Source organism: Mytilus californianus, unplaced genomic scaffold (assembly GCF_021869535.1).
Source record: "Mytilus californianus isolate M0D057914Y unplaced genomic scaffold, xbMytCali1.0.p SCAF_3, whole genome shotgun sequence".
Classification (NCBI taxonomy): Eukaryota; Metazoa; Mollusca; class Bivalvia; order Mytilida; family Mytilidae; genus Mytilus; species Mytilus californianus.
The window spans coordinates 112,481,914-112,506,003 of NW_026262679.1; the positions used below are offsets into that span (position 1 = coordinate 112,481,914).

Genomic DNA, 24,090 nt, shown 5'->3' on the forward strand with positions numbered 1-24,090 from the left:
CTTGAGAACTAGCTCATTTAAAATCTGTCTTGGCATGTCGGTCTTGTACATAACATATTCTCTTCCTGATAATGTCTTTTTTTCTACTGTCTCATATTTGTTAGGGTTTTTGTCATACCTGTGATAAAATTCATTCAAGCCAAGACTAGATTTATTGCAATTGTAAGTATATAAACAATTGGAACAACCTTTATATATTTTTCCAACTTTCACAACAGTTTTAATAAACAAGTTTTATTTTGAGGATTATGGTGCGACAGTCTGACAACCATTTATTGTCATCTGATACTAATTCTGTTTTCTTGGTCAAGTGGTCCGGTTAAATTTTAAGGATATGGTCTGCATTTGTGACTTGTATAACCTTTCAACAATAACTAGACTTGACATGTATAACTACATTCTTTTGTAAATTCACTTTTCTCGTTACATTTCATGTTGCAGTGGTTGGGTTGTATCAAGAAAAGGTCATTTGCTTGGTTACAATAAATGGCAGGCCAAGTATGATGAATTCATTGTAATGAGGATATTTCTGTTTTGACAAGTGGTCAGTATTGGGGCATGTTCCTCGTAATACTGTGAAAGTACTTTTATTCGTGGGTATCAATTTTTGTGGTTGAGCAAAAGTTGCATGTTCGTGGGTTCTTGAGTTTGTGGATTTTAGTTTTCTGAAAAAATCGAGTGAAGAATTTGAAGACATGAGAAACAAAGATTCTTGAAAATAATCATGTGTTGTTTAATATTGATTCGAGGAACATTGCAAAATAAGGTGTTCATTTTCACTTATTTGTTCGTCTTTCATTACTGACAAAATTCATCAAATTTTTGATAAAATAATTGCTTTCTAAAATAAGCTGATTCGTCAATAGTAACAAATTGTCTCGATTGAAGGAAATTGCAAAGTAAACATTTTAATGTTGCACACATGTGATAATAAGTATTGACACGAATTACCTGAGATCGAATGATTGACAGATTAAAAGATCATCAAAAGTGTTAATTGGGCTATAAACATGTCACTTGTTTGAAAACAGCTACATAAAAAATGCTACAATTGTTCTTTGAATTGTAGAATTAATTCTTATGATATAAAAAAAGCAAGCCAAATATGAAATTATTATTTTTTTCTTCGTATACAAATTATGAGGAGATAAAATGAACACTTCATCATAGCATATCATCACCACACTGGAAATCTGACTTTCATTGATCAAGACTAACAAATTAATTAGGGCCCCACTGAATGGTGGATGCCCTATAGTGATCAGTCTGACCGTCCGTCCGTCTGTCTGTCGGTCCGTAACAAATTGTGTCCCCTCTATATCTAGAGAACCGTTATGATTTCAAAGTTTATACTTGACATGTATATTAACCAACACCAGAGGGTGTGTCATAATGTATGTACAACTTCCTAGGTCAAAAACTTTGGTTTTAGTTGACAACCCCATGTCCTATGGTAAAGATCGTCTCCGCTCTATATCATGAGAACCGTTATGATTTCAAAATTTATACTTGACATGTATATAAACCAACACCAGAGGGTGTGTCATAATTTATGTACAACTTCCTAGGTCAACGGTCAAGGTCAAAAACTTTGGTTTCAGTTGACAACCCCATGTCCAATGATAAAGATACAAATTTCTTACCACACATTATTCACAGCGGGGCCCACAGAGATGGCTCCCATCTCAATGATATCTAGTTTTTCATGTTAATGAAAAGGTTAAAAGTCGTACAGTTAATGTTTCTTAAAGATTAAATGGGTTAGATCCTGTCTGAAGTTGTTTAATGTACAGTTCATTGTACATTTGCTGATATTTGATGTATTCTCTAGATCATATAACTGTATCCATGTAGTCAAACCTACATGGGAATTTTTCAATGTCTTGATTTGGACAACAGTAGTTATATTTCGTTGGAAACTGTAATTTGTGGATAAAGCCATCCACAAAAACCACGAAAATTGGTACCCCACGAATAAAAGTACTTTCACAGTATATTATAATATTAAGTATGTTGTGTCACTGAATGCAAGACATTGGGATGACCGTTACAGAATTTTCATGGTTTGGTTGATTCTCACATACAGTAGGCATTAGGTCAACTATATATGGTGTAGAGAATGATTGTAAGGTGTATATGTCCTGGCAGAGTTCATCTGACTTACACCTCATTTTCATTATTAATTTTTCAGTTTCTGTAGCTAGGTCTTTTCTAAGATACTATTAGCAATAGGTCAACTATATTATTTGGTGTATGGATTGATTGTGAGGTGTAAATGTTTGTCTAACAGGGTTCATTTGACCTTGCCCTTTTTCATGGTTCAGGTTTTGTAGTTTGAAAGAAAAACAAAGCATATGGGGTATCCATCCATGACATAAAACCGTACATGCAAAGCAAAAGGAACGGTGCTTTTATAGCTGTTCATCTGAGTCACAGTGAGGCCTTCAACACAGTAAAATGCTCTCGCCTCTCTGTATGCATCATGGTCCATTTCTCAGATACCATAAGCTAAGGGTCCGATATATTTGGTGTATGGAGTGACTGTAAGGTGAACATGTCTGCTTGGCAGGGTTCATCTGACCTTGGCCTCATTTTCATGGATCATTGATTAATGTGAATGTTATGTTTCTCAGATACTATAAACAAAAGGTCAACTATATTTGGTGAATGGAATGATTGCATGATGTACATGCTGTTTTGCAGGGTTCATCTGACCTTGACTTCATTTTTATGGTTCATTGGTCAATGTTCAGTTTCTTAATTAGGTCTGTTTTTCATATACTATGAGCAATAAGCTAACTATATTGGTGTATGGTATGATTGTAAAGTGAACATGCCTGTCTTGCAGGGTTCATCTGACTTTGACCTCATATACATGGATAATTGATAATGTTAAGTTTATGTGATACATGTATTAAAACATTCATATTACAGACTTCCAACATAAATTCATTCATTCTAAGCAAAGTAGCAAGACATTCAGTCTGCACTCTTCTGGTCATATCCCATCTTGACCAATCTTTGATGGACAATATCCTGATAGAGAGGAAGATCTATTGATATTGGGGTCTGTAGATACAGATCCAGACCACAAAAGCAATAAAATAGACTGATAGTTTTATTATACAAGCTTGTCTGGAGCTTAACTACATCTTTTCAAGTTATGATGTATGGCATGTTGGTTTCTCATTTTGTAGTAGTGAATTGTTCATTTGCATCTTCCTGTGACTGATCTAAAAGGAAGTTTATTTTGCACACACTTACATATATGTATAACCTTGTCTTGGCTAATATTTCTACATCCTTTTCATCTAGACTTTACCATATGCAGGCAAATTTTTTTATGAAGTACAGTACGATGATTTATTGACATGTGGCACATTAAAACAGTAAAAGTAATGACTATCACAAACAGTAATTCCATTTTGTCTATCACACCTGTGTCATAAAAACATATCTTCAAAGTAGTCATCAAATTCTTCCTCCCTAAAATACAAAACAGGAATTATTTAGAGGTTTAAATCTGCAACTCGTAACAAAATGTTTCAAGAAAATGTTGGTTATTGTATATCTACTTTTTATTATGCCCCTGCGCCAAAATGTCGAGGGTCATATTAATTTACCCCTGCCAATTGTGCGTCTGGATATAGATACATGGTTTGTCCTGCTATCTCCTCCTACAGTTTTGGAGCTACAGCTTTAATATTTTATAGAATGTTTCTACACATAATAGAGGTGTGCATGTCCACAGGATTTTGATTTTTTTCAAATATTCTCAAAATGCCAGGTATTTGGACTTAGTCATTTTTTTTGTTCTAAAAGTCAGAAAGGGGGGGATGTTAGATATTCACAAAAACTGGTAGTTTTCCTTCTCACTTGCTATATAATTGAAAACATGGTTTGTATTACTACAGTTTACTGTCCCTAATGCAATAAATCAGATTTTTTAGTATTGTCAAATATTTAATCAATACCGGGGAGTTGAACTTGGTGACCACTGGAAATAGAAAGTTGAACTTGGTGACCACTGGAAATAAAAAGTTGAACTAGGTGACTACTAAAACTGGAAAGTTTAAACCTTTTGGCTGGACATTCAGTCCTGCTGGTGTAACATTCAGAATAAAAATAAAAGATAGATCATCATACATAGTGTTAAATTTATAATTTCTTATGGTCAGACAGGGGCATCATTTGTGTCTTACAGACAGCACAACAATTTCAAGTTGTACTTCCAACATCACTGTTTGTCAAATCTAAAGTATATGGAACTATACTCATGCATATGGCATCTTCCATATCTAGTTTGATTTGATTCAGGCTTATTTTTAACACAAAAACAGACTTGTCTTTTCCTCAAGTCACTTGTGGAAATGGCCCTCAACTCTGGTGACAATAATCTGAACATGAAATGGACCGTATCTCTAGTGACATTTATTATAATAATCTGAACATTAAATGGACCACAACTCTGGTGACAATAATCTGAACATAAAATGGACCTTAACTCTTGTGACAATGAACTGATCATGAAATGGACCTTAACTCTGATGACAATGAACTGATCATGAAATGGACCATAACTCTGGTTACAATGAACTGAACTTGAAATGGACCTTAACTCTGATGACAATGAACTGATCATGAAATGGACCATAACTCTGGTTACAATGAACTGAACTTGAAATGGACCGTAACTCTGATGACAATGAACTGAACATGAAATGGACCTTAACTCTGATGACAATGAACTAAACATGAAATGGACCTTAACTCTGATGACAATGAACTGATCATGAAATGGACCTTAACTCTGATGACAATGAACTGAACTTGAAATGGACCTTAACTCTGATGACAATGAACTAAACATGAAATGGACCTTAACTCTGATGACAATGAACTAAACATGAAATGGACCTTAACTCTGGTGACAATGAATTAATCATGAAATGGACCTTAACTCTGATGACAATGAACTGATCATGAAATGGACCGTATCTCTAGTGACATTTATTATAATAATCTGAACATTAAATGGACCATAACTCTTGTGACAATAATCTGAACATTAAATGGACCATAACTCTTGTGACAACAAACTGAACATAGAATGGACCTTAACTCTGGTGACAATGAACTGATCATGAAATGGACCTAAACTCTGGTGACAGAGTGACAGTTCATCAGTGTTCTCCATTTTTCACTAAGGTAAGGTGGGTGTTTCGAAAAAATCACTTGCAACCGGGCGTTTTTTTTTTGTTTTAACATTTCCAACCGGGTTTTTTTACTGTTAGAGAGGGTCACAAAAAGGATTAGTATTGTATTCACATTTAATAAAATTGAACTGTTCCTCTGCTATCACTGCTAGCCATTCATTTGACAAATTAGTTTTGCGGATCTTGGATAGCAGATATGGCTTTTGTAGGACTACCTCCTCCTGCATATATGCATAGCTTATCGATCCAATTTTCTGTCTTGTTCTTCGCTTTAGTGCTGTATTTTTGGAACACAGAGCAGTAATATCCTCCTTCTGTGACGATTAGCCATTTAAAGTCCTGTTCATATTTATCAAATGAGGGGTAACCTCTCAATTTAATGACTATCTCTCATGTTTATGAGGGTACATTTAACGAGATACAAATGAGCACATATTTATTTTATTTACAGAAAATTTTCCCAAAGAACTATACATCTATTTGGTGTTATATGGTCAAAACATGTCCAAGAATTTTGTAATATTCCTGGACTTATATCTTCTTTATCATTAAAAATAATGGGACCTTCTTTTAGAAATGTTGGTCCGAACATAATGATTTTTTCCCCTTTTAAGTTAAAAAATCTAAGTTTTTCTCTTTTCTTTTCTTCAACAAAATTAACATAACCTCTTGCCAGGGAGACAGTCCCTCATTTAAGGGATATCCCTCATTTGGGGGATTGTTCCCAACCTGTTTATCTTCGCGATCGCTGATGTTCCTTTTTCGTTGTTTTGAGACTTTTTTTCCATTTCCACAATTTTCAATACAACTATCCATTTTAGTTGACTTATTTGGCCTAGAATTTTCCTTATCACCATCAACATCTGCCTTTCTCTTCCCCCGATTAATAAAAGAAAATATTGAAGTTTGACGATCTGCCATCTTTGTCAATGTATGTACTTCAAGTCTGTTATTATGGTGGAGGAAGCCGAAGTACTTGGAGAGAACCACCGGGCTTCCCGGCGGGAACAGACAACCCAAAGAGATTTCAGAAGATTGATCTCCAGGTCAAGCTGGGAACAGCTTTGACCTACCAAGCCCCCGAAGTATCCAATCTAGTTTAAACTCCAGTCTGGATACCAGAGATGTGTGTGGGAGGGTGAAAATCACCCTACTGATGTACTGAAAATTTGACGTCTCGAGTGAGAATCAAACTAGGGACCTTCAGCACTGTAGCCATCGGTCTTAACCACTAGAACACGAACCCACACAATGAAAACAATCAGCGAGGTGCGATTAGTATTTAAATTTTTACGGTGCAGAACCGAAAAAAATCCGGTATTTGAAAAAAAAGCCGACCACCTCCTAAAATGGAAAGGTGGTCGGCTTTCAAAAGAAGGTGGTCAGCACACCCGGCTTAAATGCCGAATGGAAAACACTGAGTTCATTTTCACCAGAGTTATGGTCCATTTCATGATCAGTTCATTGTCACCAGAGTTATGGTCCATTTCATGTTCAGATTAATGTCATCAGAGTTAAGGTCCATTCTATGTTCAGTTCATTATCACCAGAGTTATGGTCCATTTCATGATCAGTTCATTTTCATCAGAGTTATGGTCCATTCTATGTTCAGTTCATTGTCACCAGAGTTATGGTCCATTTCATGATCAGTTCATTTTCACTACAGCTAAGATCCATTCTATGTTCAGTTCATTGTCACCAGGGTTATGGTCCATTTCATGTTCAGTTCATTTTCACCAGAGTTATGGTCCATTTCATGATCAGTTCATTTTCACCTGAGTTAAGGTCTATTCTAGTTCAGTTCATTGTCACCAGAGTCAAGGTCCATTCTATGTTCAGTTTGTTGTCACAAGAGTTAAGGTCCATTTCATGATCAGATTAATGTCATCAGAGTTAAGGTCCATTTCATGATCAGTTCATTGTCACCAGAGTTATGGTCCATTTCATGTTCAGATTAATGTCATCAGAGTTAAGGTCCATTCTATGTTCCGTACATTGTCACCAGAGTTATGGTCCATTTCATGATCAGTTCATTTCCACCAGAGTTAAGATCCATTCTATGTTCAGTTCATTGTCACCATATTTATGGTCCATTTCATGTTCAGTTCATTTTCACCAGAGTAATGGTCCATTTCATGATCAGTTCATTTTCACCAGAGTTAAGGTCCATTCTAGTTCAGTTCATTGTCACCAGAGTAATGGTCCATTTCATGATCAGTTCATTTTCACCAGAGTTAAGATCCATTCTATGTTCCGTACATTGTCACCAGAGTTATGGTCCATTCTATGTTCCGTACATTGTCACCAGAGTTATGGTCCATTTCATGATCAGTTCATTTCCACCAGAGTTAAGATCCATTCTATGTTCAGTTCATTGTCACCATATTTATGGTCCATTTCATGTTCAGTTCATTTTCACCAGAGTAATGGTCCATTTCATGATCAGTTCATTTTCACCATAGTTAAGGTCCATTCTAGTTCAGTTCATTGTCACCAGAGTTGTGGTCCATTTCATGTTCAGTTCATTGTCACCAGAGTCAAGGTCCATTCTATGTTCAGTTTGTTGTCACAAGAGTTAAGGTCCATTTCATGTTTAGTTCAATGTCACCAGAGTTAAGGTCCATTTCATGTTCAGTTCATTGTCACAAAAGTTAAGGTCGATTTCATGTTCAGTTCATTGTCACCAGAGTTAAGGTCCATTTCATGTTCAGATTAATGTCATCAGAGTTAAGGTCCATTTTATGTTCAGTTCATTGTAACCAGAGTCAAGGTCCATTCTATGTTCAGTTCGTTGTCACCAGAGTAAAGGTCCATTTTATGTTCAGTTTGTTGTCACCAGAGTTAAGGTCCATTTCATGATTAATTCATTGTCACCAGAGTTAAGGTCCATTTCATGTTCAGATTATTGTCACCAGAGTTATGGTCCATTTAATGTTCAGATTATTATAATAAAATGTCACCAGAGTTTAGGTCCATTTCATGTTCAGATTAATGTAACAAGAGTTAAGGTCCATTTCATGTTCAGTTCATTGTCTCTTGAATTAAGGTCCATTTCATGTTTTGATTAATGTCATGAAATGGACCATAACTGGTGACAATGAACTGAGCATATAATGGATCTTAACTCTGTTGACATTAAACTAAACATGAAATGGACCTTAACTCTGGTGACATTAAACTAAACATGAAATGGACCTTAACTCTGGTGACAATGAACTAAACATGAAATGGACCATAACTCTTGTGAAAATGAACTGATCATGAAAATCTTTTTTTTGTCAAATTTTATTATATTCTGAAGCGTACAAAAAGTTTTAAATGTCCGATGTTAAAGTTTGACACCAGAACAGGACATATGATGTCGTTCTTGTATGTGCAGAAGACAAGATCAACTATTTGCGGAATTTTTAATTTAACACAACGAGTGTTGACCATAAGAGAAATAGGTTTAACAACTTGTGAGAATTAGATATCGCTTGATATCAACTCTCGTAATCTAATTTAAATAGTAATAATAAACTGGCAGAAGGGTCATTTATTAATTGTATTGAAATTAAATAACGAGAGTTGATATCAAGCGATATCCAATTCTCACTCCTTATGAAACATATAATTATCTTGTGCACACAGGAATATCAAATGGCAAAACAATTAAATTTGTATCATAGAACAAACCTTGATTTTTCATCAGGCAATTTAGCAGGACCACTCCACATAGATTTATCTTCTACTGAGTCAGCTTTTTTAGAAGTTGATGGATCAGGTGGTTTCTTTAAGGTTTCATCTATACTTGATTCTAAAATAAACAGTATCTGTACAGTTAATGAATCTGACATCTTTATAAGGCCATGTAAACAGTATCCGTACAGTAAATGAATCTGACATCTTTATAAGGCCATGTAAACAGTATCCGTACAGTAAATGAATCTGACAGTACAGTTAATGAATCTGACATCTTTATAAGGCCATGTAAACAGTATCCGTACAGTAAATGAATCTGACATCTTTATAAGGCCATGTAAACAGTATCAGTACAGTAAATGAATCTGACATCTTTATAAGGCCATGTAAACAGTATCAGTACAGTAAATGAATCTGACAGTACAGTAAATGAATCTGACATCTTTATAAGGCCATGTAAACAGTATCAGTACAGTAAATGAATCTGACATCTTTATAAGGCCATGTAAACAGTATCCGTACAGTAAATGAATCTGACATCTTTATAAGGCCATGTAAACAGTATCCGTACAGTAAATGAATCTGACATCTTTATAAGGCCATGTAAACAGTATCAGTACAGTAAATGAATCTGACATCTTTACAAGGCCATGTAAACAGTATCAGTACAGTAAATGAATCTGACATCTTTATAAGGCCATGTAAACAGTATCAGTACAGTAATTGAATCTGACATCTTTATAAGGCCATGTAAACAGTATCAGTACAGTAAATGAATCTGACATCTTTATAAGGCCATGTAAACAGTATCAGTACAGTAAATGAATCTGACAGTACAGTAAATGAATCTGACAGTACAGTAAATGAATCTGACATCTTTATAAGGCCATGTAAACAGTATCCGTACAGGAAATGAATCTGACATCTTTATAAGGCCATGTAAACAGTATCAGTACAGTAAATGAATCTGACATCTTTATAAGGCCATGTAAACAGTATCTGTACAGTAAATGAATCTGACATCTTCATAAGGCCATGTAAACAGTATCCGTACAGTAAATGAATCTGACATCTTTATAAGGCCATGTAAACAGTATCAGTACAGTAAATGAATCTGACATCTTTATAAGGCCATGTAAACAGTATCGGTACAGTAAATGAATCTGACATCTTTATAAGGCCATGTAAACAGTATCTGTACAGTAAATGAATCTGACATCTTCATAAGGCCATGTAAACAGTATCCGTACAGTAAATGAATCTGACATCTTTATAAGGCCATGTAAACAGTATCAGTACAGTAAATGAATCTGACATCTTTATAAGGCCATGTAAACAGTATCGGTACAGTAAATGAATCTGACATCTTTATAAGGCCATGTAAACAGTATCGGTACAGTAAATGAATCTGACATCTTTATAAGGCCATGTAAACAGTATCTGTACAGTTAATGAATCTGACATCTTTATAAGGCCATGTCTGTAAATCAAGATTATTTATCACTTGTATACTGTAAATTCAGAAATTATTGCAAGGTTTTTATTAGAGCTAATAATGCAACTGGATGATAATCGCAATAATAAGAACTCCCATTCTCATATTTTATACATATAAGTGTATGCAGATTTTCCGGAAATCGCAATAATAAATCTTGCGCTTTTGTCCATTCTTCAAAAATTGCAATAATAAATGTATAGAATAATTTCTGAATTTACAGTATTTAGACATAGAAAGGAAACTTTACGTTGTCTCATGATTTTTATAGCGGAATACAACCCTTATATTATTTATCACTGGTTTAACTGCAGCTTGCAAAGCAAAATTTTCATTTTTTTTAAATTATTACACAGTTGGAACATAAAATACATATTTAGCTTATTATACCCCTGCTTTCTGAAGCATTGTTGTATCCTCTACTGCTCCTGCTAAATAGATATTTGTGACAGATTCTTACTCTCATGTAGTGTGAGATTGCTTTGGATTTGTACTTTATATCCAGTTGACGAAAATATGAACATATGATTGGTTAAAAATACAGATATTATATGTGGATAAGTCCATAGCCATATTTGATTTTGATTAGTTAAAATAAGTTCTTAAGAAGATCAGTAGAGAAAGATAAATCAGAAAAAAACTTGTTTATAGGTTTGTTGAAAAAGTTTCTACTCCACCCAGAAATGAAAATAACAATTTTGGTATATACATCCTTAGAAACATATCTTAAATGACTCATGCACATTAATTAGGGGTCCAAGATATCTTCCGTGTGTTAATGATGGACACAAAAAAAAAACCTTTTAACCTTAATGATTAAGCTGTGAAATACCTTTATCAGAATGCTTTTCTTCTGTTTTTTGTTTCTTGTGCTGTGATTTGTCTTTTCTTTTTGATTTTGGAAGAATTTCTTTTTTTCTGTAAATTATCAAAATGAAATTTATTGATAAGGCTAAACAAAATATGTGTGTTTTTGTTCCCTTGACCACCATTAATCATATTAGAAGACACCTGCAAAATAGCTGGAATGTCAATTTTAAAATTTGCATTGACGCTTTATTCCCTATGTCATGCACTCAATACGCAAGTCTAGACCTATTTGATTTTCATTTAATAACATTATAGTGCGTTGTTGTTTAAAAATTACTGTTGTTTTTGGTCCAATCTTATTAAAATTCAAGTTGTGGTGCACTGTTGATTGGATATGTGTGTCATAAGATGAAAAACACCAATAAAAGCACTATTCCTTTGTTTTCAGTTTTGTCAAGTGCATATAGTCATTTTGTGTCATGAGTTAATACACCATACCATCAGTTCTAATCTTACTTAAGTATTTCATGCAAAAAAGGCAAGGTATAGTTTGATTAAATTAAATATGATAGAAAATTGATAAAAGTGAACAATAATAATTTAAAAATGTTAAAATGCTGTACATACCTATGATGATAATTTAGTTTGTATGAACAGTCTGGACATAGCCCTGAAAATACCCAATGAAATACATATGGATTGTAATCAAATGACCGGAGTACTTAATTTAGTGACCGTATGTTTAAGTTATTTTAATGAAGCATACCTTGTATGGTTAAATTCACAATGTTATTTTATCAAATCTGGAGAGTCAACTGTACTGAATACATGTATATACATTCAAAGAAATTAATTTAAGCATCGGTATTTACAATTACTTTCTATTTCAGTTTGCTTTTCCTCTACATAATTCTGCATTCTAGATGCTATATTTAATTAAAAAGATTTTTTTAATCAATCCACTTACGTAATTTGACAAGAGCGTTTTTCTTTTCCCCATGTTCCACATACCCAAAATTTACTTCCCAACTCCTTAATCCTTCTGACTCTTTACATTTCTTATTGCCACATGAAAACTGGCCTGTAAAAAATAGGAAACATTCTTTACAAACATAACAACATTCATGATTGAGAGCTTCTACATACTTGTATACTATTAAGGTATATATTGTCCAATATTTTCAATTATTATTGCCTTAGAATATAAAAATAAGAAGATGTGGTATGATTGCCAATGAGACAACTCTCCACCAGACACCAAATGACATAGAAGTTAATAACTATAGGTCACTGTAAATGACAAATGTGAAAAATCCAAACGAGAAAACTAACAGCGTGATAAAAGTGATTTATGTACAAAACAATGAATGAAAAAACAAATATGATATACAGCAACAAACTATAACCATTAAATTACAGGCCCCCGACTTGGGACAGGCACAAACAGAATGTGGCGGGTTCAACTAGTTTGTTGGTGCCAAACCCTCCCCCTAACATGGGATAGTGGTATTAAAGTATAACAGTACAGATCTGAGAGTACTCGCAGTCATAGCCAATAACAACTAATAAAAAAAACAAGAGTGCACACGCTGAAATGTCTCGCCTTCTTTACTAATCATTGATATTATGTTGATAGTCCTAAATATAAAGCTTTCTTACAACTGTCACATAAACTTAACATTAACCAAGAAAACTAAACATTGAACAATGAACCTTGGAAATGAGGTCAAGGTCAGATGAACCATGCCAGGCAGGCATGTACAGCTAACAATTCTTCCATACAACAAATATAGTCGACCTATTGCTTATAGTTTAAGAAAAACAGACCAAAACACAAAAACTTAACACTGAGCAATGAACTGTGAAAATGAGGTCGAGGTCAAATAAAAACTGTGCGACTAACATAAAGATCATAAAATACTTCCATACACCAAATATAGTTGACCTTTTGCATATAGTATTAGAAAAAAAGACCAAAACTCAAAATCTTAACTTTGACCACTGAACCATGAAAATGAGGTCAAGGTCAAATGACACCTGCCAGTTAGACATGTACACCTTACAATTATTCCATATACCAAATATAGTTGACCTATTGCTTAAAGTGTAAGAAAAACAGACCAAAACACAAAAATGTAACATAAGCAATGAACCATGAAAATGAGGTCAAGGTAAAATAAAACCTGCCAGACTGACATGTACATCATTAAATATTTCCATACACCAAATATAGTTGACCTACTGCATATAGTATTAGGAAAACAGACCAAAACACAAAAACTTAACATTTAGCAATGAACCTTGAAAATGAGGTCAAGGTCAAATAAAACATGCCAGACTGACATGTACATCGTAAAATATTTCCATACACCAAATATAGTTGACCTACTGCATACAGTATTAGAAAAACAAACCAAAACACAAAAAATTAACATTGAGCAATGAACCGTGAAAATGAGATCAAGGTCAAATAAAACTTGCCAGACTGACATGAACATCGTACAATATTTCCATACACCAAATACAGTTGACCTATTGCATACAGTATTAGAAAAACAGACCAAAACACAAAAACTAAACTATGACCACTGAACCATGATAATGAGGTCAAGGTCAGATGACACCTGTCAGTTGGACATGTACCCCTTACTATCATTACATACACCAAATATAGTAGACCTATTGCTTATAGTATCTCAGATATGGACTTGACCACGAAAACTTAACCTTGTTCACTGATCCATGAAATGAGGTCGAGGTCAAGTGAAAACTATCTGATGGGCATGAGGACCTTGCAAGGTACGCACATACCAAATATAGTTATCCTTTTACTTATAATAAGAGAGAATTTAACATTCCAAAAAATCTGAACTTTTTTTTCAAGTAGTTGCTGAACCATGAAAATGAGGTCAAGGACATTGGACTTGTGACTGACGGAAACTTCGTAACATGAGGCATCTATAAACAAAGTATGAAGCATCCAGGTCTTCCACCTTCTAAAATATAAAGCTTTTAAGAAGTTAGCTAACGCTGCCGCCGCCGCCGCCGGATCACTATCCCTATGTCGAGCTTTCTGCGACAAAAGTCGCAGGCTCGACAAAAAATCATGCATCTAAGACTAAAAAGCCATTTATAGAGAAGAATGCAGCTTACAAACTTGATTGCAATCTGATCAGTAGTGTTTAACAATTTAAAAATGTGTATAAATGTTCACAGTCACCACACTTATGATACAAGCTGTAAACTGACATTGGCAATCCTCTACCTAGTCAAGTTAAAATATAAATTTAACCTACACTTATAATTGAGAATAAAGAATAAATCAACCAAGTCAGTCTTTATGTAAAAGCCAACAAAATCAATAAAATTGTGACCTCTTAACAAGTGCTGAGACCCACAAGATGTAATGTCTTGGTTCTAAAACTTTCATCAGTGTCCTAAAAATCCTTGTCCATTCATTCTCCAGTATTTTTTTTTTATTATTATCAAATGCATGTACTTTGGAATGAGCCTTCTGATTTTGTTTTTCTGTGTTGCAGCCTCATTTGCATATATGTACTAATTATTTCCCTTTATTTATATGAAGTGTATGACAATAAAAAATATATTACCGTTTCCATCCACAACCTCCTTTTCAATTCTCCATCTCATTGCAATCTACAGATACAGCAATATTGTGTAATTAACAGAAGTAAAACAGGTTACTGTAAATTTATTAACAACTAAGTTTACTTTAGTTTGAAAATGTTCACATTAAAACTTTCCTTAAAATATAAAAACAATAAGAGTGCAGTTAGTGTACTAAATTAAAATTACTGGGAAAAAACCTAAACCACTCAAGAATTTTTGTATGGAGTACAAATGTAGCGAAATCCAGATTATTGATTAACTATTACCTATTCACAACTGCACCGTATATATATCTTTAATCAGTTTGGGTTAATTTTTAGGAGGTCCTCATTTAATAAATATCAACCAATGAATAAAAAGAGATATGACCCAAGTTCAATAAAACAGCAACCAATCAACACAAGTTCACCAAAATAACAAACATCTAGAATTCACTTTGATGTCTTAGATGGAAAAGCATCAATTATTTGTTTTTAGACTAGTTGTAAAATCATGACTTGTCCAAACTGTTTTTATTTACTAGTAAGTATACCAAGAATTTAACTCCTCCAGACAAAGCATTTAGGTTTGCATATTTCCATTGATTAATCAGTTATTTTGGCTAGACAACCATTTATCAAGTATTTTATTAAACCAATGTAATTATTGAAAAGATTAAAAATTCTTAAAGGGAAACTTCGCAAAAAAATGAAAAATTCATATTCTGTTCATTATGTATAAAAAAGCACAAATTCATAGATATTAAAGTTTTATTCTGCAAGTTAAGAGATCACCATCGATTTTAAATTTAGAGTATCAATTCTCCACATGCGGCCATTTTGACATCCTCCCCGAATATTGACCACGATATATCTATAAACCACAAAGGACCAAAACAAGCAGTAACCTAACGTAGCCGTAATTGAGTGTCGATATCTTGTCAAGCGTACAGTTGTTTTATCCGACAAGGAAAGCATAAACAGTTTCCCGGGTCACAAAAAAGATTATGATAGACATGGTTTTGCAACCTTTCCTAACTAACTTGATACGGAAAATGTAATTTTATATATATTATTTTTTAAATAACTAGTACTAATAGTATGGTCTGTCGTTTTGAAACTGTTTTGTTTACGAAGTATTTAAAACAAGAAATTGAAATTAGTTAAAAAGTCAAAGTTCAAAGTCATAAATAAGTGTTCCGTGTAAAATTGTTTTTGAAAATCTAGTTGGTTCATAATTGTTTTATGTAATAAACTTTTTAAAATAAATTCGGACCTTCCCTTATCTGATCACCAGAATGGCTAAAGGAATTGTTCCCAGAGGTATTGTGAGGTGACACGTACAGGTATTCAAGCGATTTCCTGTCGAGCTTTAAAACTGTTATTACACAATTACATAAAACAAGTTCGTGCATCACTTTTTTTCTGGGGGTATTGATCAGTGTACACGGCCGATAACATGTAACTTCCATTTTGAATCTATCAGGTGTAATATACAACTTTGTCTAGCGTATCCGATAGTGATATACTAGTCATTGCTAAACTCATACGCTTGTTTATAAATAACATTTTTGGTGTAAAGAATGATATTTATGAAAATTTAAATAATTAAAAAAACCAAAAGATTTGATGAAATAAAAATCTATTAACACATTTTCCAAGATTAAATTGGGGAAAATGTAAGTATATACTCGTTGTCAATAATTATGGACATTTTGAAACATTCAAATATTGATTTAACAAAATGTGCGGCACTTGTCGATCATTGGTTTACACGCCTAGATGGAAGGTTTATATGGAACTATGGACAGTCGCAATATAGAACTGTTATCATACAAGTATATTGAATATACGAGAGAAACACCCAGAACCAATCTGATTTAAATACAGGTCGATATCTAACTTACTTTGGTTAATCGAAGCTATAGACATAGTAAAATCACAGATTTATATTTCAATAAGATTATTTCGAACAGTTTAAGAAATTCGTCATCATCACATTTTCCTGGTCCGACATGCATGTTATATATATATATGCCACTGGACGTGCACTAATGATCCCCAAAAGCCTATTTGAAGAAATAAAGAAACTTCACTCCGGATAGACTGATGGTAGTTGTATTAACGTCTGGTCAGCTAGAGGGTTGATTAATTTATTTAGTTAGCTTGTAGGGGATTTAACCACTCTTAATATTGCACTTATGCATTAGATATTAAATGACAGTACCGGTAATATAAGAGAAAATATAAATACGAAAAGTCGCATATCTGATAGAAAAGGACTCACCATGAACTATAGGATTGTACGTACGATTGTCATTCTTAATCGCATAACGGACAGTCATTTAAATGCATGCATGTACGCTGTGATAAAAAGGGGTGTCGCAGTTGCAAAGTATTCATCATAAATCTATTTCAAGTTTATTATTTCCTTTTATTTTTATAAGTTAACGCAGAGACATGTATACACTAGATCTCTATTTAACGACAAGCAACTATATAAATATCTGAATCTGATGTGACTTACCGTTCATCTCTTTCTTTTTTCTCATTTTTTTTTTTATTTTTGCAGGAATATACACATTGTAAGACATACTGTTCCTCGATTTGGGGGGAAAGGGGGGGGGATGGTGGTGGTCTGAGGTCATGTCTATCTATCTATGATTAACCTTGACATTTCCGGGTATAACAGAGCTACTTGTATATTACCTGAATGTGGTTAGGTGACGCCCCATGAGGTCTTACGTATGTATGTTCATATTTATAATGGTTTCTGATATAACAATTAGGTTTTATAATATTCACACTTCTGCATGTTCTGTATACCAAATTCGTATCTTTTTTTCAGACCGAATGAGGATGTGAATATTTTCCAGGATCAAATTAATTTCGGGATTTTTTTTATTTCTTTGTATTAAATCTCAGAAATTTACAGAATATACTGCTTGTCCGCTATAGGAGTTTTCTTGTCAGTTTAAACAGACGTATATATGTCTCTGGTTTAGAGTGGGTTTATGAATGAATGATAAGTCTTACAAAGGTACAAGATATCAAGCACATTGAAAACTGATTTCGCCGTTCTGTCTCCATTTAAAAAAGGAAAGTTGACGTTAGATTGATTCTGTTAATTTTTTTAAACATCGTTGGTCAAATAGCTTAAGAATTATATAAATACGTTGTGAGATTTATAATATTTTAATAAGGGCATTCCTGATTAGGTAAATGAAGATCGCTTTGGACGACAAAACTATATTTTCGTAACTGATAATTTTCTCTGCACATTTAAATATTCAAGGTTACCGATGATAATTTAAAATAGTACTGTTTTGATTTATACGCTCGTTTTCGTGGGCCATTTATAATATTTATATAATTATTTTATTGAAAGTGATTCAGAATTTCGATGTTACAACAAAATACTCACCTATTTATTTAAAAACTGAGCAAATGCAAAATGTTAAAAAAAATTATATATAACGGCGATTAAGGTATTTTGCCACCATATTCCTCCCTTAATAATTAAAAAAAATCTGTCTCATACCTGCAACGGTGAACCCTTGAGGACAAACACCACTCTAGTGAAGATCAAAGGATTAAAATTACATAATGCTAATCTTTTAATTACCGTGAATTTAACCACGCCTTTACCAGGTGGTGTCAGCATAATACACATGCATTGTATTTACACAGTACTAGACTGAAGCAAGGATTTGTATAGTAAGACAAATCCTCGACTGAAGTAATAGGGGAGAATACAAACGTGAATTTCTATTATACTATCAGTTATATATGTTGTTCAACATATCCGTCGAAAAAAAAATCATAAAAAAATTCGATTGTATGATTTGCTTTTATTACTATAATCATATCAGAAATCCTTAAAATATAAATCGTAAATTTTAATTTAAAAAAATGCACGGCTGATCACTTTTCTTTCTGAATTGTTAGTTGGTTAATAGCTACACCAAAAGTCGTTGATGCGCTTTAAATCGCGTTATTAGATGATTAACGAACAAGACTTGAAATGAGATTAATCCACTCCCGGCATGCAAAAAGACTTAAACTACGTCACATAAGTCAGGAAGTTTGAATAAATAGAATTAATAATTCCCAATTTTCTTCTTTATTAGTTTTCATATCCAGATAAAACTTGGTGAATATGTTTTTAATGGTATTATGAACATAATAAGATGATAAGTAAAAAATCGCGAATTTTCCCTTTAAGTTCAAAAGAGAATAATTTTGGATGAGCTTGATATACAAAAAATCTCAGTATAAAGCAATAATTTCCAATGAAAAATAGATATGCATATTTTGAGCCAAATTAAACACAACAAAATCATTGGTAGACTAACAGATGGACTGTCAGATTCCAGCAAGCATCAAAAGACAACAGTTAATTTTGAATTTGAAATTGTTTTAAACATGGTTTACAGGCATAAAATTACCAGCCTAAATACATTTTTTGTACCATGTTTAAATTATGTCACCAGAAAGTATTCCCCTGCATAAAATTTACCAATCTCATACAGGTAAACAGGCTGGTACTACAAATTCTAACATCAAAACATACAGAGAGGTAACATATAGGATATTTGATTTTGATAACATCACCTTGTTTTCCTTGTACCTGCTGAGATCTGTAATACAATACTCCTTAAACAGTTTGTCATAATACTTCTTCGCAAGCCTCTTCTCCCTGGTGATACAAAAAATAAAATTGCATCTGTGTGTCATATAGACCTTTCAGTATAAACTCAATTAATGTATTGTTATAAAGGGGCATTAGCTGTCAAATTCATGTTCACCAATTTGATTTTGATTCATAACCTTCTGAAATGTATATCTAACTTACAAAAAGTAAAAAAATGAACAATTAACAATGCATGGACTCAATAATATGTATCCGCATTTCTTGTGTATTTTAGTCTAGACGCTATCTAATAAACCATCAAGGTGACCTACGAAGACTGCTGACGGTCATATAAACCCGATATAAACATAAATATAGATATAATAAAATGCTTCGCTGAGCGAAGCCAGGTATGAATGCAGAGGTCTAACCCTGAACAGTTGGGGCAAGTTTGGACACAATATTCAATCTTGATACTGTCTGAATTTGGATTGTGATCAAATTTTTGACATATATAGGTTTCTGACACAAAATAAATGTGGTCAAAGATCTTAAAAATTTGAAATGGGACATTTAATTTACCTAGAATGGTCTGATATCCAAAATCTAACAACATGGTTAGATTCAGCATATAAAAAAACACCAAAAATTTCATTTTAGTTGAAATCAAACAAAGTTTAATTTTAGACCCTTCAAACCTTAATATGGACTAATTTGAAAACAGGGCCCAAATTAAATAAAATGCTCCACTGGGCCCAGCTTGATACAACCACAGAGGTCGAACCCTGAACAGTTGGGGCAAGTATGGACACAACATTCAAGCTTGATACAGCACTGAATTTGGATTGTGATTAAATATTTGACACAGCATAAGTTTCTGACACAGAATGAATGTGGTCTAAGAACTTAAAAAATTTTAATTTACCTATTCAAACCATATCATTATTATTTGCTTTTATATATAAAACAGAAATAACCAATTTAAAATGGAAAATTTTAAAGAAAAAAAAAGGAAAAAAAGGAAAAAAATATCCCTCCCCCAAATTTTTTGAACCCCCTTATGATTCATCATCCCCAAACTCAATCCCAGCCTTCCCTTTGTGGTATGGTACCTTGCAGTACAATTTCAGAGAGGTCCATACACTTGAACACAAGTTATTGTCTGGAAACTAGAAAAATGTTTGTTTTTAGGCCCCTTTTTGGCCCCAAATTCCTAAACGTTAAGGGCAATTATCCCCAAACTCAAACCCAGCTTTCCCTTTGTGATATGGAACCACGTAGTACAATTTCAGAGAGATCCATACACTTACAAACAAGTTATTGTCCTGAAACTAGAACGGTTGTATAAAAATGCTTGTTTTTTGCCCCTTTTTGGCCCCTAATTCCTACAATTTTGAGGCAATTACCCCCAAAATCAATCCCAGCTATCCCTTTGTGATATGGAACCTTGTAGTACAATTTCAGAGAGATCCATACACTTACAAACAAGTTATTGTCCTGAAACTAGAACGGTTGTATAAAAATGCTTGTTTTTTGCCCCTTTTTGGCCCCTAATTCCTAAAATTTTGAGGCAATTACCCCCAAAATCAATCCCAGCCTTCCCTTTGTGGTATGATACCTTGCAGTACAGTTTTAGAGAGATCCATACAATTGAACACAAGTTATTGTCTAGAAACTAGAAAAATGCTTATTTTTGGCCCCTTATTCCTAAACGTTTTGGGCAATTACCCCCAAACTCAATTCCAGCTTTCCCTTTGTGATATGGAACCTTGTAGTACAATTTCATAAAGATCCATACACTTACACACTAGTTATTGTCATAAAACTAGAAAAATACTTGTTTTTTGCCCCTTTTTGGCCCCTATTTCCTAAAATTTTGAGGCAATTACCCCAAAAATCAATCCCAGCATTCCCTTTGTGATATGGAACTTTGTGGTACAATGTCAGAGAGATCCATACACTAATACACAAGTTATGTCTGGAAGTTACAAAAATGCTTATTTTTGGCCCCTAATTCCTTAACTGTTGGTACTATAACCCCCAAAATCAATCCCAACCTTCCTTTTGTGGTATTGAACCTTATGGTAAAATTTCATAGAGATGAATTCACTTAAACTAAAGTTAGAGTGCAAAAACTAATGTGTCTTCGGACGACGACGACAACGACGCCAACGTCATACCAATATACGACCGAAAAATTTTTTGCGGTCGTATAAAAATCTAAATGCACAATAAAATTCAGCATATCATACAGCCGCAATAATTCAGTTTTTGATGAAATCAAACAGTTTAATTTTGGACCCTTTTGACCTCAATGTAGACCAATTCAAATTGCGCAATATTGGCCAATTGAAGATTTCTTGCTATTGCGCAATACTGTGCAATTGAAGATTTCTTGCTATTGGGCAATACTGTGCAATTGGAGATTTCTTGCTATTGCGCAATACTGTGCAACTGAAGATTTCTTGCTATTGCGCAATACTGTGCAATTGAAGATTTCTTGCTATTGCACAATACAGTGCAATTGATGATTTCTTGCTATTGCACAGTATTTCACATTACTGTGCAATTGAAGATTTCTTACTATTGTGCAATACTGTGCTATTGCACAATACTGTGCAATTGAAGATTTCTTGCTATTGAGCAATACTGTGCAATTGAAGATTTCTTGCTATTGCCCAATACTGTGCAGTTGGAGATTTCTTGCTATTGCCCAATACTGTGCAATTGAAGATTTCTTGCTATTGCGCAATACTGTGCAATTGAAGATATCTTGCTATTGCCCAATACTGTGCAATTGAAGATTTCTTGCTATTGCCCAATACTGTGGTATTGAACAATACTGTGCTATTGCGCAATACTGTGCAATTGAAGATTTCTTGCTTTTGCACAATACTGTGCAATCATTTGAAATTTCAAAAATTTTGAAGAAAAAAAATATGAACCCCCAAAAAAAATTGGAAAAAAAAAAATCCCACAAACTTTTTGAACCCCCTCCCCTTTGGAGTAATTACCCCCAAATTAATCCCAGCCTTCCCTTTGTTGTATGGAACCTTGTAGTACAATTTTAGAGAGATCCATACACTTAAACACAAGTTACTGTCTGGAAATTAGAAAAATGCTTGGTTTTTGCCCCTAATTCCTGAACCGTTGGGGCAATTACCCCCAAACTTAATGCCAGCCTTCCCTTTGTGATATGGAACCTTGTTGTACAATTTCTGAGAGATCCATACACTTAAACACAAGTTACTGTCTGGAAACTACAAAAATGCTTGTTTTTGGCCCCTAATTCCTAAACTGTTGGTACCATAACCCCCAAAATCAATCCCAATCTTCTTTTTGTGGTATTGAACCTTCTGGTAAAATTTCTTAGAGATCCATACACTTAAACTAAAGTTATTGTCCGGAAACCAAATGTGTCTTTGGACAACGCTGACGACACCATAGCATTATACGAAGCAAAAAATTTTTTGCGATCGTATAAAAAGATAGCGAACACATGCAATTAGATTTTTCTAGGTCTGTTTGATTTCATATTTTAGGTTAAACAAATATGTTAATCATCATGTTTACCTGTATAAGAATGAGTTTTTGTGGATCGAATCAGTAGACCAAATAGTTTACCCTTGTTTCACTTTTAATGTTGACATTTTTTTCCTTTTAATAGCTGAACATGCCTAGTTCATGCGTAACCCATCTCTAGAGAAGGTCACATGAATACAGATTCAATGAGGTCGAATTATTCACTTGCATGTGAATAATTCACCAGTGATGTTTCTTAGCTTATTTTGACAAAATTGAACCAAACTTGCTGCTAAATGTGAAATATTATTTCACTATTTCACTTTCATTAATGATTAAACAAAAAAAAAAATCATATTTTAATTCTTTTTTTTTTATATCTTGTAGCTAATGCTCCTTTAAAGATGTCAGACAGGTATTGTTCAATCACATACAGAATGAGTCAATGATGAGGAATATCATACTTTGGGAAGGTTTTAGTAAATACTAATAATTTAAAAGATAATTTACCAAATGACAGCTAAAAAAACCTGGATTTCAGCATAAAAATGATAGCAAAATCCTGGTAAACTTCAGAACCAGCATATAATTGGTAGTTTAAGGTTGATTTCTATATATGCATCTGACTTGTCATATCAGAGTAATGACCAACATTAAGTAATATTTACCAGAATGATCAATATGAATACAAGAGTAAATGTTAAATACCAGGTTTCATCAGGATCATCTTCTTCATTCCATAGAAATCTGTGATGCTCTTTGATTACATCTATGTCTCTTTTATCTTTTGAACTAGAAATATATTTATTGTTCCTTCTAGATAATTTGACATTAAATCAAAACTCAAAGAAAAAATTGTACAGATGTAAGATAAAGGAAAAATACCATACTTAAGTCAGTTAAGATGTAACCACTGTTTAAATCAAAATGTTATTGGAAATTTTATCTAATTACATACAATGTTATGTTTAAAAATGTAATTCGTGGATTAAGATGAGTTATGACAAAGTTCAAATTGAAGTTAAAATTGCAAGAACATTCACCATTGTAGCACCAATCACAAAACTTGTTCAGAAATAATTAGTACTCAAATTACATAAAATATGCCTAGATCATTATATACTA

General features: G+C 33.4%; 1 protein-coding gene and 1 long non-coding RNA gene across 3 annotated transcripts in view; both read right to left on the minus strand.

The window, feature by feature from the left end:
* Positions 1–3,100: 3,100 nt before the first annotated feature.
* Positions 3,101–24,090, minus strand: part of LOC127735838 (protein FRA10AC1-like) — a 28,499-nt gene continuing 7,509 nt past the window's right edge. The window contains exons 6-13 of the mRNA XM_052246226.1: positions 23,674–23,757; positions 19,425–19,509; positions 14,814–14,859; positions 12,170–12,283; positions 11,830–11,872; positions 11,225–11,310; positions 8,892–9,012; positions 3,101–3,486 (exon numbers count right to left, since the gene is read on the minus strand). Coding sequence (XP_052102186.1) covers positions 3,444–3,486; positions 8,892–9,012; positions 11,225–11,310; positions 11,830–11,872; positions 12,170–12,283; positions 14,814–14,859; positions 19,425–19,509; positions 23,674–23,757 — 622 coding nt within the window. The 3' untranslated portion in view covers positions 3,101–3,443. The remainder of the gene's footprint in view (positions 3,487–8,891; positions 9,013–11,224; positions 11,311–11,829; positions 11,873–12,169; positions 12,284–14,813; positions 14,860–19,424; positions 19,510–23,673; positions 23,758–24,090) is intronic.
* LOC127735850 (uncharacterized) lies at positions 4,511–8,434 on the minus strand. Of its 2 annotated transcripts, none has more exons than XR_007998604.1 (3): positions 8,412–8,434; positions 5,117–5,154; positions 4,511–4,537 (listed from the first exon to the last, which is right to left on the minus strand). It is a non-coding gene; the product is annotated as an uncharacterized LOC127735850 (long non-coding RNA). The 2 variants fall into 2 exon arrangements; XR_007998603.1 differs by lacking the exon at positions 4,511–4,537 and adding an exon at positions 4,777–4,803.